Here is a 16929-nt window from a genome sequence, read left to right on the forward strand (position 1 = left end):
TGTTTTGTGCTGTTTCTCCACTTTGGACATGCACAATCTGATGAAGCATTTTTGAAACTGAAAATTAGGGTAAATTTGACAGAATTAAAAACTGTTGCAAAACTACAGTTAATCAGAGATAAAAGCTAGGTTAATCAGTGATGACAGGCACACTGTAGCCTATTATGAATGTGGAAGTTCATGAGAAGACATTTCATACAAGATGATTTACAGCTTTAAGACTCTTTAATTCAAATAATTGATAGATGGCAATTACCGACCTTAAGTAGAATGTTATGAATGTTGATGATGTGGTAATTCATTACGGCCATGGATAGTTGAAACTTTGGAACTGAGAGCAATAGCCCTATTGTTTTTGAGATGCCATAAAGTGCCTTGGACCTTGAATTCTGGATTTTCCTCTTTGATGAAGGACATGGTGAGTCACCATTGAACATCATCATTCCCGAGGAGGAAAACATCTCATCCTTCTCTCCTTCATTTAGGGGACACTAGCGTGGTAACACTGTTTCACATGTGAATTTCCCTTGGGGATGAATAAAGTGTCTGTCTATCTATCTATCTATCTATCTATCTATCTATCTATCTATCAAGCCCTCCATTCCCTTTGCTTTTGTTATTATCAAGTGTACCCAGAACGAAAAATAATCCAGCACAATTACTGATCTAAGAACTAAGAAGTGTCTCTCACTCAATGAGTTGGAAGCATGGACACCTGGGTGCCAACCCTCTGCCAATTAACATGGAGAGCATTTGAATGAAATATGAATCATGTTAACCTGCAACCTGTTTAACAGTGCTTATATTGTTTCAATTTCATTGAACAAAGTTCCACAATGAAGAGTGATAAAACATTCCACTTTCAAAATTACAGGAGTTGGTCTCCACAGTTCCTAAATGCTAACAAAACACTGTGTTCCCCACTGCTTTTAAGCAAGCCCGAGTAACCCCACTGCTAAAGAAACCCAGCTCAGGTTGAAAATTACAGGCCGATTTCACTCCTCTCTATCCTTTCCAAGACTCTTGAGCACACAATCTTTAATCAGGTCTCTGAATTCCTTTCTGATAACAACCTGCATGATCCCAGCCAAAAGTTTCAAACGCAGACACTCTACGGAGACTGCGCTCTTATCTGTAGTGGAAACATTACAATCAGCTAGGGCTACTGGTCAATCCTCTGTTCTACTATTGCTCGACCTATTGGCTGCCTTTGATACGGTTAACCACCAAATCCTCCTCTCCACACTTGCTGAGCTTGGCTTCTCAGGATCTGCTCTCCACTGGTTAGAGTACTACCTCTCAGGGAGATCCTTTGCAGTTTCTTGGAGGGGAGAAGTGTCTAAATCCCACTGCTTGTACACAGGGGTACCTCAAAGGTCAGTGCTTGGACCCCTTCTCTTCTCAATATACACCACCGCACTTGGTGCAGTCATCCACTCACATGGCTTCCCATACCATTCATATGCTGACAATACCCAGCTCCTCCTTTCATTCCTGCCAGACGACCCCACTGTCTCGGCTCAGATATTGGCATGCCTCGCCGATATCTCGGCATGGATGAAGGAGCGACACCTTCAGCTTAACCTGTCAAAGACTGAGCTCCTTGTCATCCCAGCCAGTCCCTCTGTGCAGCAACAGATCAGTATCCAAATTGACTCAGCTCTGCTCACTCCCACAAAATCTGCCAGAAACTTGGATGTCATGATTGATGACCAACTAACTTTTAAAGAGCATGTGACCTCCCTCATTCAGGTTTATGCTCCCTCCCACTCACTACGCTCTGCCCAGGAACCACACTTGGTGCTGCCACCTCCAAAAGGCCCCAAGTCTCTAGCTAGACTCTTTTCTTCTGTGGTTAGAAAAAGACTAAAGACCAAGCTGTTTACTGAACACCTTGTTTGCATTACTTCGTAGCACTGTCTCGTAGCACCTATGTCCAGTTGGACCGGAAAGTTGCTTGAGGACACTTACTCCTGTTGTTCTCTCCCATCTTGAACCTCGCTTGTGACATATGAAAATCTCATATGTGCGTAGCTTTGGATAAAAGCGTCTGCCAAATGACAAATTGTAACAGATTGTTGTTAAAAAAAGAGGTAATGCAGCAGGGTGGTAAACACTCACATCGAAAAGTTATAATTTTCAAATCCTATGCAATTTTTCCATTTCATCATTTAATATATTGTATATCAAATATGGGTTTTCAGTGGTTTGCAAATCATGTTCTGTTTCTAATTGCATTTTACATAGTGTCCCAATTTTGGGGGGAAATTGGATTGTACACTGTGACTCCTTCAATACTTATACCATTCTTAGTAGAGATAGTGAGATCATCATAATCAGTATTTTTAGTTCTGGTAAAAAACATGAATTAAGTTTTATCTACAGTACTTGTTAATTAATTTATGATTATTGAGTGCTGTTGGGGTCTAGCAGGATTCCTCCCTCATTCCTAGTCTTTCTGCTGTTTTCTCCCTCAGTGTGTCCTGTTTGTGTCTCTCTGTTAATGTGTATGGGCGTGTCTGTTTCAATCAGGGGACGGCGACTTTGTTTTCCTCCTCACACCAGTCCACTCATCAGACTGTGAATAGACTGGAATAGACTGTGAATGTCTCCCCAACTCTCCTTGTCTCCCATCAGACTCAATAATAATAGCAAACTATATAAGTACATGATAACCACAAGTTTGAGTAGGTATGATAACTCCCCTGACCTTCAAACCTTAAAATATTTTTGGGTAATTCTGACTGCAGCTTTGAAGCACAAAGATGGTATTAGGGACAGCCCGGGAAAACATACAAATTTGATCAAATATTTGACGAAAATGTTGTGCATACAGTACTAATTACAATAAATCACTGAATAATATGAAAGCAAAAGTACCATCGATTAAAAAGTTTTATGAAAAAGCACAGTTTGATTGAAGCAAGGAAATTGAGGATAATGTTATGCTTCCAAAGCAACAGAAATACCAGTCGGACTAGATCCAACCATAACCTTTGCAACGAAATATACATAACGCCTCTGTATCTGGTTCTTTCTATTTGGCAGATTGGCTCCCTGGAAATTTTTCATCTTTCAGAAAATTGGGAAAATCCACATTGACATTGTCTATTTTCAGGCTATTAGGTAACCACAACAGATTGACATGTGGAAGTTTAATCCTGTGAGTTTAAGTTTGCCAGCCTTGATGAATGGCTAAAGTTGAAGCAAAGATTTTCATGGTTCAAGACAGCCACCTAGCTAAACAGAGAGGACACGGATGTCCAGGTGCAAGCTCAGTTATACAATGGTCAACAAAGCTGAAAAGATATGCAGTTCTGAGTCGAAGAGGAGGAAAATAAGATGGCAATGGCGTTTTGAAGAAATTCAATCACTACTTCAAGACAGAATCTAATACATGAAAGGGTGTGCTTTTATCAAATGAGCGAGCTACCCAGTGAGAAAGTAGAGGCATACTCTGGGGCTCTGCACAAGTTAGTGAGTTTCATGACAGAAAGGATGAACACAGATTGTGTGCATCAGAGATAAGGAGTTGTCTCAGATGTCCCAGCTCACTGCAGACTTGATGCTTGCACAAGTTATTCGGCAAATGCACCAGCCTGAGGAGGTTACTAAACAAATTAGCCTCCACTCCGACCCACTAGCGCTGCAGGTGGTTAATGTAAATGTTGGGAGATGTCGAAGGGAGCAATGCAGAAAAGAATACACCACATGAGAAGCAACAAGTATCCCTAAAAGGGTCCATAATATATGGTACGTGGGGCAAACGGCACTATTATAAAACTATTACGTTTCAAGAGTATATGTAGAAAGGGCACCAAGCAAGAACACTGGGCACAAGCCTGTTATGCTTGTCATGGAGGAAGTTATAGAGAGTATGGGACGGTTTCAGTTTCTTAGGGAAGTCAGTGAAGCAGCAAACCTTGTTAAATTGATAGATGTCCTTGATACTGGAAATGCATCTCTAAACTTTAAGTTAGATACACAGGGCAGATGTCACTGTCATAAGTGAAAAGACATTCCTCACACTTCCTAAAGCCTGTAGACTGTGTGATGTAAACACACCTTGTAATGGCCAAGGGGACAATTTCTGTGAATCCAAGAAGCAGTCCTATCTGGCCGTGACCACTACTCAGGTAATTAGAGATCCTACAACTAGCCATGCCATTACTAGCCATAATTTTTTTCCGTGTAAATAATTTAATGTGTAAATGAAGGAATAAATGATGGCATCTTCACTGTGCAAAGCTGAACATATCCAGATTCATGGTTTTAATAGGGTTTGGAGCCACTGCTTAAATATTTTCAGTTGTTGTTTTGTATTTTGGCCTTTGGTCGACACACAAATGCAGTTTTAGGTCACTGAAATTGAGCTTTTGGAAGACTCTTTCCAGGGTGAAGATATTCAGAATCTGTTTGCAGTGTTGATGTATGGGAAGGGAAAATGGAGATTTTGGCCTGTGATGCTTGCATCCAGCCGCTTATTTTGTGCCCCGATGGCGAGCCAGAACATATACAAGAAATCTTTTCTTCCATATACCATACAAGCACTGAACAGAAAATGACTGCATCTAATCTAATGATAGAGTGTGCGCTGTTATCTCCTCTGATGTGAGTGTGCTGTTCTCTCCTTTGTTTTACATGAGGTGAATTTGTACAAGGGTGGACATAACCAAAATAGTATTGTGCCAACATTGCTAACAGTACTTTTTTTATACACTGCCTGGCCCCCCAGAAAAAGTTGCCTCCTGGATTTAACTAAGCAAATAGGTAAGAACCTCCTATTGAATAATCACTGCATGGGTGATAATCTTTCATCTGGCGACAAGTTATTTAACCCCAGCTGATGCAATGAGTAGTTTCTCATTTCTTAAACAACCATATCGAAAGACACATCCCGTGGTCATGGACAAGATGTCTGTTTGAGAATGGTGAAATCATTGGCATGCATCAAGCAGAGAAAACATCTACGGAGATTGCAGAAACCTCGAAAATTGGGTTAAGAACTGTCCAAAGCATTATTAAAAACTGGAAGGATAGCGGGGAATCATCGTCTTCGAGGAAGAAATGTGGTCAGAAAAAAATCCTGATTCATTGTGATCGGCGATCACTTAACCGTTTGGTGAAATCAAATCATAGAGAGGACTAGTTCTTGTACTCACGCAGATCTATGCCTACCTTTTCGCCATGGTATGGCTGGTAATATGGTTAGCCTAAACTTGCACTGAATTACATATTTTAGATTAGATTTAATTTATTGTCATCCTCACAGTGCAACACAGAAACAACAAAATGCAGTTTAGCATCTAACCAGAAGAGCAAATAGTCATAAGATCCAAAAACATAAATACATGCAAGTAGTGCAAGTGGCATGAAGAATAAACAGTATGAGGTATGTGCAGGTAGTGCAAGTAATTTCTATGAAACCAGAAAGACATGTGCAACATGGTACGTAAACAAGTGACATGTGCAACAGGTAGTAATTGGCAGTGCAGTAAAATATATAATAATATAAAATATAAAGTGATACATGCAGTGTGCAGTATGTGCAGTATGTACAGTATGACATGGGCTGAGTTGTAATGTTCATCTTTGTTGTAGTCTCTTGGTGTGGAGGAGAGGGTGACAATGTCAATAGGATGGTGGTAGGGTTGGAGGGGGGGCTGCTGATGAACAGAGTTCAGCATGGTAACAGCTCTGGGGAAGAAGCAGTTCCCGTGCCTTCTGGTATGGGAACAGAGGCTCCTGAACCTCCTAGCAGATGGTAGGGGGCAAACAGTCCATGGTTGGTGTGGGAGCTGTCACTGCTGATGCTGGGTGCCCTTCTTAGACACTGCTTGCGCTGGAGGTCCTCGATGGCAGTTAGCTGGGCACCGGTGATGTACTGGGCAGTTTTCACCACCCACTGCAGGGCCTTCTGCTCAGAGGCTGTGCAGCTGCCGTACCATACTGAGATGCAGTTGGTCAGGATGCTCTCAATGGTGCAACGGTAAAAGTTGACTAGGACCTGACGAGCCAGGTTAGGCTTTCCTAAGTCTCCTCAGGAAGTAGAGGCACTGTTGAGCCTTCTTTATCAAGATGGAGGAGTTGAGGGTCCAGGAGAGTTCCTCAGAGATGTGGAAGCCCAGGAACTTGAAGCTGGAGACACATTCAATCTCAGCTCCATCAATGTGAATGGGGGTGTGACTGCAGCCTTTGGTTTTCCTGTACTCCACAATGAGCTCCTTGGTCTTCTTGGTGTTGAGGGTCAGGTTGTTGCCGGCACACCACATCACCAGCTGCTGAATCTCATCCCTGTAGGCTGACTCGTCATTATTATTGTACAGGCCTATCACTGTGGTGTTGTGTGCAAACTTGATGATGGAGTTGGAGCCATGCACAGGCAAGCAGTCGTGGGTGAAGAGGGAGTAGAGGAGAGGGCTCAGCACACAGCCCTGTGGGACTGCGGTCTTCAGGGTCAGGGTGGTGGGGGTGTGGTTGTTGACCAGTTTGAAGGAGATGACTGTGTGAATGCTAAGCTGAACTGCATCCTCGTGTAGGTGTTGTTGTTGTCCAGGTGTGTCAGGGTGGAGTGCAGTGTCGTGGAGATGGCATCGCCTGTTGACCTGTTTGGTCGGTATCCAAACTGATGGGGGTCCAGTGTTAGGGGAAGACAGCATTTAAGGTGTGACAAGACCAGCCTCTCGAAGCACTTGGTGATGATGGGGGTGAGTGCGACGGGCGGAAGTCATTAGGTCCACAGCAGCTGACTGCTTTGGTATCAGCATGTGGGGATGGCTGCCTCGGCCAATGACAAGTTGAGATGTCAGTTAAGACACCAGCCAGCTGTTCTGCACAGGCCTTGAGCATGCAGCCGGGTATGCCGTCAGGGCCAGGAGTCTAATGGATGTTCACCCTGCTAAGTGCAGAACGCACTTTGTAAGTGGAGAGCATGAGGGGCTGTTCATCTGGGTGGGTAGAAATTTTGATGGCTGATTGTTTGTTGTCCTGGTCGAAGTGAGCATAGAAGTTGTTGAGTTCGTCAGGGAGGGAAGCATTGCTGGTTGGTGGGGCTATCTTTTTTAACTGATAGTCTGTGATGGCCTGGATGCCAATACATGTGTTGATGTAACCCAGAACGAAGGAGGCATGAGTCAATGTCTATGGATCCTGAGTCAAGGAACAATGAGAGTTATTCAGACTTTCCCAGGTGGGGGAGGGGGGTGGCTTTGTCAGCCTCAGGAATGTTTGTATAAACATGGTCCAGGGTTTTGTCTCCTCTGATGGGGCAGGAGACATTCTGGTGAAATAAAGGCTCCATCAGAGATTGCAGTTGTTTGTGGATAGTAGCATACAGTTCTTTCATTGCTAGTTTAGTATTAGCCAGGGAGCAATAAGTTGTAGTTATCACAGTGGATGTGAGATCTCTAGGCAGATAAAAAGGCCTGCACTTGATCATCAGATATTCCAGATTAGCAGAACAGTGGCTCCCAGTCATAACAGAGTCTGTACATCAAGTTTTGTTCAGTTAGATACACAGTCCTTTGCCCCTGATCCTTCTTGAGTGCTCTGCCATTCTGTCCGCTCTGAAGACACGGCGTCCTTGCAGCTCTATCACATTGTTTGAGATGCTGTTGTTAAGCCACATTTTAGTGAAAATCATGATGTTGCAGTCCATTAACATCTTCTGTGATGTGATCCGAAGTTGTAGCTCATCCATTTTGTTCGCCAAAGACCGAACATTGGGGAGGAAAATACTGGGTAGCGGTAGCCAGTGCATGGGTAGACCTCCGCGCTTCCCTCTCCTTTCTTTATGATTTCAATGCCGCCGACAGTCACTTCCGGTTGGCTTAGCTGAGTCGCTGTCCTGCCGATCTCTTAGGGGAGCTGAAGTTTGTCGAATACCCCGCTTGCGCATCGAAATCTTAAATCCAAAAGTTGCTGTTTGGAGTAGGAAGTGTTCACAAAGCTGTAATGAACGAACAGGCTCTAAACCAGTAGGAAAATGATAACTACTTTACAATGCTTTGTGAAATTCTTGGCCACCAAATTCTTGGCTGGCTCCCTCTCTACATCTCACTAACCCTTCATGAATCATTTCTATTTTGTCTGTTGTGGTGGGAGAGATTGCAGTCACAACGCTGTTACCCCTGACCACTAAACCATCTACCTTTGTCTCTCTCCTCTCAGTCCCTGATAGCTATTTTCCCTTCATAAACTGGCCAACCTGACTGGATGAGCGACCTCACTTCATCTCATCCCCACAATGGATAGCACAGGCAACTGCTAATGTATTTTCCAGGTGTGTGTGGCCTGTGATTAGTTTGAATCTGTCGAGTTTGAACTGGTAATTCTCAGAGTTCATGTGCCCAAATGCTAGCCAAGCATTTTTTCCTGGTCTCTGCATCCCTCAGTGTCCTGGGACAGTATGCCATGGGTCATCAGGTTCTGAACAAAGTGTCCAAACAAAGTTTGGACATGCTCCACTTTCTTCACTAGTCTGATATTAAGTGTTTGAATCACATAAATATGAAATGTGTATGTGTATGGAAGCCAAGGACCTTGACTATTTTCTGCTCAGGCGTATGATTTTCTTCAACACACACTGTATGTTTTGTGAAGGTTAAATGCGTTTTACTGTTTGTAAAACCTTTAACAGTGTCTCAGGATGTAAAACAGTTCATTTTGATTTGTTTGACACACTGCTTAATATTTCTTATTTAAATGTCTTTGAGGATTCTCAGTTATCCTGATCATCGTCATCCAGAGAGGTTTGCAAGGGCAAATGGACTTGGTTGTAGAAACTCGAAAATGTTCTGCCTCTCATCCAACAGGCTTCTTCAGCTCTAACTGGCTGGTGGGGAGTCCCATGTATTTCACCTCTGTGTGGTCATTATCACGGTCATTGAAACTGAATTGGTTGTGGCTGACTCGTACCACCCACTGGAGCATAAATTATGACTCTGAAACACCAAGCAGATAGTGTACCAAGTGCCTAGGCACAAGAGGAGGAGCACAAACATCTGAGGTATATACTTAAAGCTTGTAGATACCCAAACTGGACATATGTAAAAAAAAAAAAAAAGAAAAAAAAAAAAAAAAAGGTCACATGATCCGGGAAGAAGACCAACACTGCAGGTGGTGAAGAAAAGAGGGACAACTGCAACAACATCGGCATTCCATATGTTTCTGGAGTATATATATCAGGGACACTAAACCACCATTTAACAAATGCAAGGCATCAACTCCTCAGACTAAGTACTCTACCTACACCCGAAAAATAATGGGCACCTACATATTTTTGACAGAAGGACAGATGGTTTGAAAGATGAGTGTGTAGGGGAATTACCTCTAAATTAATGTTACATTCGTTACTATTACTAGGGGCACCAACCTTCTTCAGCTAAGAAGGATTTTGTATATTATATCTGTTAAAGCTGATGTAGGGAACGAATGAATCAACAGTAGATCAGTCTGATAATCTAAGGCGTAAACTCTCAGTACAGGGATTGCTTATATTCAGCTCAAAAGGACACCATCTGACAACGACTTGTATGCAAAAGATTATTTATTAAACACAATAATGAAATGAATATGAATCATGGATAATGCAATAGATTATATGGATGAGGTAAATTAACACAAACACTGCACAGAGGAACTTATGGCAAGAGGATGGTAAAATGAGTTTGGCGATAGTGAGAAGTAGGTTTTAAAGGGAAATGGGGACGCGAATATGAAGTTAATTTGTTGAATGAACGATTTATAGAATTTAGACAAATTAACAATATCTCAACCTCACGGACCAACTCTTATTCAAAACCGCTTAAGTATGCCTACTTTGTCAGCGATGTTCCTGTAGAGGTCTGCTCCGAACTAACACGAAGAGGCTCCGCGCCGTGGTCTGTCACTCTGGCCCGTACAGCAGTCTGCAGGACGAATCAAGCGAACCGCTGATGAGAGCTGGTGTTGGACAGGGATGTCTCGGGAGCTGAGGGTCTTCGGTGTCGGTTACAGACGAGGAACGGCTTCTGATGGTTCTTTAACCCGGACCAGCGGGTTAGCAGCAGGCTACAGGTCTTCGGTGCGGTCAGTTAGTTGTTGGCCGTTTGGCAAGGCTTTTGATTACTAATAATAAGATTGAGAAACTCTTCGATGGCCGGTCGAAAATGTCTTCAAAATTATTATTACGTGACTAGACTTTAACAACAAAAATAGGAATTATGCGGCTTGGCGTGGCGAGCAAAAATGAAGTTTCACAAAGATTAGAAAAGTGCGTTTTCTGCAGAATTAAATCAGGCCACTCTGTGTAGTTGTGAGCAGCAACAAAAAGACTGAGAAAACGACGGAGCGGAAAAATACTTGAAAGCTAAAGACAAAGAACTTAACACAAAAATTAGACTAACTGAAAGAAAGGAAAAACAAGAAGTAGACGAAAAGGAAAAAAGGAAAGAACTGAACAAGACGAAAAAGGAAAACTGCAGTGTAGTCCGCTATGTGCGACTACTTTATCATCGCTCCAGGGCGTGAATAAAATCAATAGGACGTCACGCATGTAGGATGGTTCGCAGACGCGCAATGTGATTTCATCCTGCAGAGCGAGAATTAATTAATGATTCATACGAGGGACTCATCTGCTTCTCACTATGGTCAATCGAATATATTTTAAATGATCAATTTTCGATGGCACTTCAATAACAACATGCGCGTTAGACAATTCTTATGAATAACGACAACATTAAACAATGAACATGGTAACATTTTCTAACACTAATCCTAATAAACATGATGACTAAGGGTATAACAACTTTAATATGATGAAGGAATAAAGAAGGGCAGACTATATTTGCCAAAATGATTATCGCTATTATGGTTACTTATTAATAAATGTATCCGCTAAGCACATTCAACCTAACTGCTACGAACCTCTAGATGGCGGTATAGTTACATGGTAGAAATTCAGAGAAAACCTTTGAAACAGTTTAATTCACAGTTTCGTCATTCTGTAAGTTAGAAAAACCAGGAAAGCGTTGTTATTGTACTGATCACGAGCTTAGCAATGTAATAACATCTATGGTTAAATCAAACATTGAGATTTGGTTAATTTGGTAGGTTAAGCAAAAAGGCACACAGACATATAGAACAGTTTGCTTCAGGAATGTTTAATTTACAACCCATCAGCATTATCTGGTTTGGAGATTCCTTTGAGACATGGCATTCGTCCATCCAGGCAGCTTTATTGTCCTTAACTCCCATGGGCTATCAAGAAAGAGTTAGCACCTCCATGAGAACGTCTTGACCAGATGTAAATTAGAAGTAAAAGTGTTATCAGTGACTCTTGTTGCCCTGAAAGAGTGTGAGAAGAGGTCTCTAAACCAGACATCCTGTCTCTGCCTGGGTTCACACCTTCCTGTGAACCTTCCAGATGGTCAATAACTCTTAAAAGTCTGATTGTTTTATCAATACACTTCTCCTGAGCAATGCAAAGAGGTTAGAAGAGGGTCAGCTACAGACCAGTTCTGCCACAAGTGAAAGAAGCTACTTACATAAAATAGATAAACCATCGCTCAACAGAGGAGGACGTCTATGACGCCACTTATGTTCTTTCATCCTTTCCCAGGAAATGTAACAAATTTTCACAGTAGGCCTCATGTGACAACCTTAACAGTCAAGCGATTCCGTGTAAAATTCAGATAGAGCAGGATGTGAAAAGCAGATTAAGGAAAGTCCTTGGTTTAGAACAGAAATGTCTAAACAAAAAACACGTTGGACGTGATCCTTATATAGACGAGCGATTCTTCAACTGAATTGAAAGAATTGTTCACAAACTGAGGCTGTAGATATAAGCAACTACTTTTGTGCCCGAAACATCCCTCTAGACAAGAAAACAATTAAAGTGTACAAAGGTATGGAGACATATATTTTTGTGTGTGTTTGGTCCATGACCTCAGCACCAAGGTGCTCCAGAATATCTGTTGAATGCCGGGTTGAATGGCTTTTATTTTATTTTCCTATGGATTAACAAAGCAATAAATACTCAATGTTGCGGCACCGCTCAATGTATACTCTGCAGGTTAGGGTTACGTTTGCCTGTCTTTAGTATAACCGTTTACCCCAAAAGTGTTAGTTGTGTTACTTGGAGTAATTGTTTTAGCTCTATTTCTAGTCCACACCCACAGATGAACTGTACAAAATGCAAATTTCCATTTGCCATCGACTCTACAGCTAACCTTCAAAGAACTTGGAGAGCTATGACAGGATTTACAGCAAGAACAGCAAACCTCTTCTCAGGTCCAGGCTGTAGAAGAGGCAACTTGAAGCCAGGGTGCATCCAGGATTTGACGAAGAGCCTCTAAGATTAAAAAGATATTAGTCACATCAAGATATTTTCAAGGTATTCTGTCTGTAATGGATTGGCAGCGCAGTCATCAGATCTCAACCCAATTGAGCTGTTGTGGGAGCAGTTTGACCGTCTAGAACATAAGAAGTGCCCATCAAGCTAATCCAACTTGTGGGAGGTGCTTCAGGAAGCGTGGGGTGAAATTCCTTCAGAATGCCTCAACAAATTGACAGCTAGAATGCCAAAGGGCTGCAAGGCTGTAATTGCTGCAAATGGAGAATTCTTTGAGGAAAGCAAAGTTTGAAGGGACAAAATTATTATTTAAAAAAATATATATATATTTCTAACCTCGTCAATGTCTTTATGTGTGTGTGTGTGTGTGTGTGTGTGTGTGTGTGTGTATATATATTCAATCTCTTATCTCTTCTATTCTTATAAAGAGCACCTGCAACAACAAAAAAAAAAATTCCCCACAGGGATCAATAAAGTATTTCTGATACTCAAGCCAGTCCAGTGTTTTTCACTATTTCACATTTGCACAAAATATGTAGCAGTATATAGAAGAAGGATATGTATATGCATAGACTCATAAGATAGCAATGTAATATAAATAAAGAAAAAAGTGAATATTGAAATGTGATGTAATGGCATGATGCAGAACAGTAAGTACTAAAAGACAGTGCTGCATTAGACAATACTAGAATTGAACAGTCTGACAGTTGGAATGAAGGACCTGCAGCAGCATTCCTTCTTACAGAGTGGATGCAGCAGTCTGCTGCTGAAGGTGGTGCTTAGGGCCCCACTGTGTCATGCATGGGATGGGGTGGGTTGTTCATGATTGATGTCAGCTTGGCTAACATCCTCCTGTCACCCCCCTCCTTGATGGTGTCCTGAGGGCAGTCCAGGACAGAGCTATCTTTCCTGATGAGTTTGTTAAGTCTTTTTCTGTCCCTCTCAGAGCTTCTACAGCCCCAGCAGACCACTGCATAGTAAATTGCAGATGCCACCACAGAGTTCTAAAATGTTTTTAACAGTGTCCCACATACTCTGAAGAACCTCAGTGTCCCCAGCAGGTCGAGACAACTTTGGCCCTTTCTGTATAGGACATTTGTGTTCTTAGTCCAGTCCAGTTTGTTGTTGAGGTATTTGTAATCTCCCACAATCTCAATGTCCAAGCCCTGGATGTTCATCAATGTAGACTGTGGTACCTTCCTTTGGAGGTGGTGGTTGTGTCGCAGCTGGTGTTTATGTGCTGGTGATTCAGTCCACACCAGTCAATAAAGTTAGTTATGACCTCCCTGTATTCCAGTTTGTTCCCCTGTGATACATGTCTAACAATGGCTATATCATCGGAGAGCTTATGGATGTGGCAGCTGTAGGATTTGTGGCTGAAGTCTGATGTATAGAGGGTGAAGAGGAAAGGAGAGAGAGCACTATTCCCTGAGGAGCCCTCGTGCTGCAAACCATCACATCCGACACATAGCCACGAAGGCTCATATATTGTGGTCTGTTGGTGAGGTAATTGATGGTCCATGCAACCAGGTGGCAGTCTACCCCAGCTCCTTCCAGCTTCCCCCTGAGCAGTGATGGTTGGATTGTGCTGAAAGCACTGGAGAAATCAAAAACATGACCCTCATCGTGCTCCCAGTATGGTCCAGATGAGAAAAAGATCGATGGAACAGGTAGATGACTGCATCCTTCACACCAATGCATGGACGTCATGCAAACTGTGGAGGGTCCAGCTCGCTGCTCACCAGGTGACGGAGATGATCCCCTCCATCGTCTTCATCAGGTGAGAATTTAGGGCTACTGGCCTGAAGTGGTTGGGCTCTCTGGGATGCGCAGTCTTGGGACCTGGAACCACACAAGAAGTTTTCCAAAAGAATTCTCTCCAGACTGAGGCTTGAGGGTATGCAGGATGGTCCCACAGAGCTGATCTGCACAGTCTCTGAGCAGTCTGGAGCTGATATCACCTGCCTTGCTTGCCTTCATCCTCCTGAACTCCCTCACACCATACCTTCCAGGTAGGCACAGTGTTTTCCTCACAGAAGCTGATGTGGTCTGTGATGCATGTTGTCCGACTGTGAATGTCCTCCCCATGTGGACTGCACAACACATCCCAGTCGGTGGTTTCAAAGCAGTCGTTCAGTGCCATACCGGACACCTCTGACCATCTTCTCACATGCCTGATGAATCTCAAGCGTGATTGAAGTCTCTTTATCATGGTTCATTATAAATGTGATACAAAAACATGTACATATATAAATTCATAATTTCACTTTGTGTGTGTCTTGTTAATGAACTTGTTGGATTTTAACAAAATCAAACAAAATTTGTATACAGGACTGAGATACATATTTCTATTATGAGCAAGATTGGTCAGGAAAAATGGCTGCTATCAACCAAATAACTTTTAAAGGGGCAGGCTTAGTTCGGTCAAAACTTGTCAATGACTTGTCCAGTCAGCGTTGAGCTGGATAAATAGCTTCAGGCTGTGATTAGGTATAGGCTTACTAAAGAATTCTGAGCCTGACCTATACGGGGAAAAACAAATACCAAGAATGTGTATGTCAAAATCCAGTGCACAGAATTTCACCAATTTTAGTGTGCATTCCAGTAATCATTACGGGGAACGTGAGGTCCTTAGCAAATAAGATGGACTAGCTTGTCACGCTGGTCAGGACTCAGTGGGAATACTGACAGTGCAGCATTATGGCCTTCACGGAGTTGTGGTTGCATTCGGACGTCCCGGACCAGAGTATGGAGGTACCCGGCTTCAGCTGTGGACGGGCAGACAGAGACGTGGCTCAGAGCGGTAAGAAGAAGGGAGGAGGGATTGCACTATTTGAGAATAAGAAGTGGTGTAATTGTGGACATGTTACCGTTAAGGAACGTTTCTGTAGCCCGGACATTCAGCTGCTAGCTGTGGGGATGCGGCCTTACTATTTGCCTCGAGAGTTCACGTCCGCCATCGTGAGCACAGTTTACATTCCTCCGAAGGCTGACGGGGAAGCAGCGCTTGACATCATCCACTCCATCTTAGCGGAGCTACAAATGCAACAACCAAATGCATTTGTAGTCATTACTGGAGACTTTAACCACAATACTTTGGACAAAACTCTGAAAAACGCAACTCTCCACCAGTTTATTAACTGTCCCAACAGAAACGCCACACTGGAGCTGATCACAGCCTGATGTTGTTAACACCTCGGTATGTCCCTCTTGTCCAGAGGCAGCCTGTGTCCACAAGAACAGTGAGAAGGTGGACTAATGAGTCACTGCAGGACTGCTTTGAGACAACAGACTGGAATGTGTTGTGTGAGCCACATAAGAAGGACATCAACAGTCTGACAGAGTGTGTCACAGAGTACATCAAATCCTGTGAACAGACCATACTGCCAACCCGGACTGTACGCTTTCCCAACATTCCCAACAACAAGCCCTGGATCACCAGTGAACTAAAAAGTCTGCTGAACAAAAAGAAACAAGCTTTCAGGTCAGGGGACAAAAAAGAACTAAGGAGTGTTCAACACCAGAGAGAAGCTGAGGTAGAGCAGAGATGCCTACAGGAGGAAGCTGGAGGCCAAACAGTAGCAGAATAGAGTGAAGTATGTGTGGACAGGAATGAAGGAGATCACGGGGCTCAAGGGAAAAGACAGACCAGCAGCCAGCAGCCTTGAGAGGGCCAACGAGCTAAACCACTTTTTCAACAGGTTTAGCTCACAGCCAGGAGTGGCCCTACATTCCCCCGCCCCTTCACACCTCCCCACTATCCACAACGGCATCCACATCCCCCCTCTGCCCAAGCTTTTTCCTTCCAACCCTCAACCCTCCCTGGTGATCCTTCCCCTCCCTTCCATGGACTCACCTCCCATATCCCCCACCATCCGCCACAGCACTTGCCTCCACTAGCACTATCCCCTGCCTGACTGCGGGCCAGGTAAAAAGATAGCTGGAGATGCTTCACCTGGGCAAGGCTGCTGACCCTGACGACATTACTTCCAGAGTCCTGAGGACTTGTGCCAGCCAGCTGTCCGTGATCCTGAGACACCTCTTCAACCTGAGCCTGAGCCTGCAGAGAGTCCCGGTGCTGTGGAAGACATCCTGCGTGGCTCCCGTTCCAAAGAAGAAATCTCCATCTGGCCGCAACGACTACTGACCCGTTGCCCTTACATTGCTCATGATGAAGGTGCTGGAGAGGCTGGTCCTGGCCCACCTCCGACTGCAGGTGAAATCATTCCTGCCACGAGCCATCGCACTGTACAATAGCAACTTAAATAGTTAATCCATCAACCTCACAAACCTCAATATTTTACATATTATCTGCACTACTGCAATATTGCACAGACAGTCTAAGGTTTGTATTTTATTTATCATCTGAAACTGCACAATTTTTGCTGTTAATACTTGTTTGTATACTTAGTTATATTGTATTTTTTATCATATTTTTATCATTATATGTCTTATACATTCTAATACATATTATATAACTATATAGTTCATTTTACTTAGTTATATTTTTATTATTACTCCTGTTTATATTTTTTGTAACTTTTTTGTGACTTTTTTAAGCAATTCGTATATACATTCTGTGTTCTGTCTGTATGTTC

General features: G+C 43.0%; 2 protein-coding genes across 4 annotated transcripts in view; both read right to left on the reverse strand.

Annotated features, from left to right (window-relative positions):
* The window catches only part of plekha6 (pleckstrin homology domain containing, family A member 6), a 289330-nt gene that overhangs the window by 162707 nt on the left and 109694 nt on the right, over window positions 1-16929 (reverse strand). The window lies entirely within an intron of this gene.
* Window positions 795-16681, reverse strand: LOC143332121 (uncharacterized). Its single transcript, XM_076749394.1, has 2 exons — window positions 6133-16681; window positions 795-5745 (listed from the first exon to the last, which is right to left on the reverse strand). Exons 1-2 carry the CDS (start codon window positions 6657-6659, stop codon window positions 5307-5309), a joined length of 966 nt encoding a protein of 321 aa, XP_076605509.1. The 5' UTR covers window positions 6660-16681; the 3' UTR covers window positions 795-5306.

The sequence above is a fragment of the Chaetodon auriga genome, chromosome 2, assembly GCF_051107435.1.
Source record: "Chaetodon auriga isolate fChaAug3 chromosome 2, fChaAug3.hap1, whole genome shotgun sequence".
Taxonomy (NCBI): domain Eukaryota; kingdom Metazoa; phylum Chordata; class Actinopteri; order Chaetodontiformes; family Chaetodontidae; genus Chaetodon; species Chaetodon auriga.

Bases quoted from the DNA above. Each gene is read 5' to 3' on its own strand.
- LOC143332121 (XM_076749394.1), bottom strand. From the start codon at position 6,659: ATGCTGTCTTCCCCTAACACTGGACCCCCATCAGTTTGGATACCGACC. The intron at 5,746-6,132 runs GTTCCTGGGCTT...TAGGAGGTTCAG, and splicing joins GAATGTGTCTCCAGCTTCAA to GAGCCTCTGTTCCCATACCA.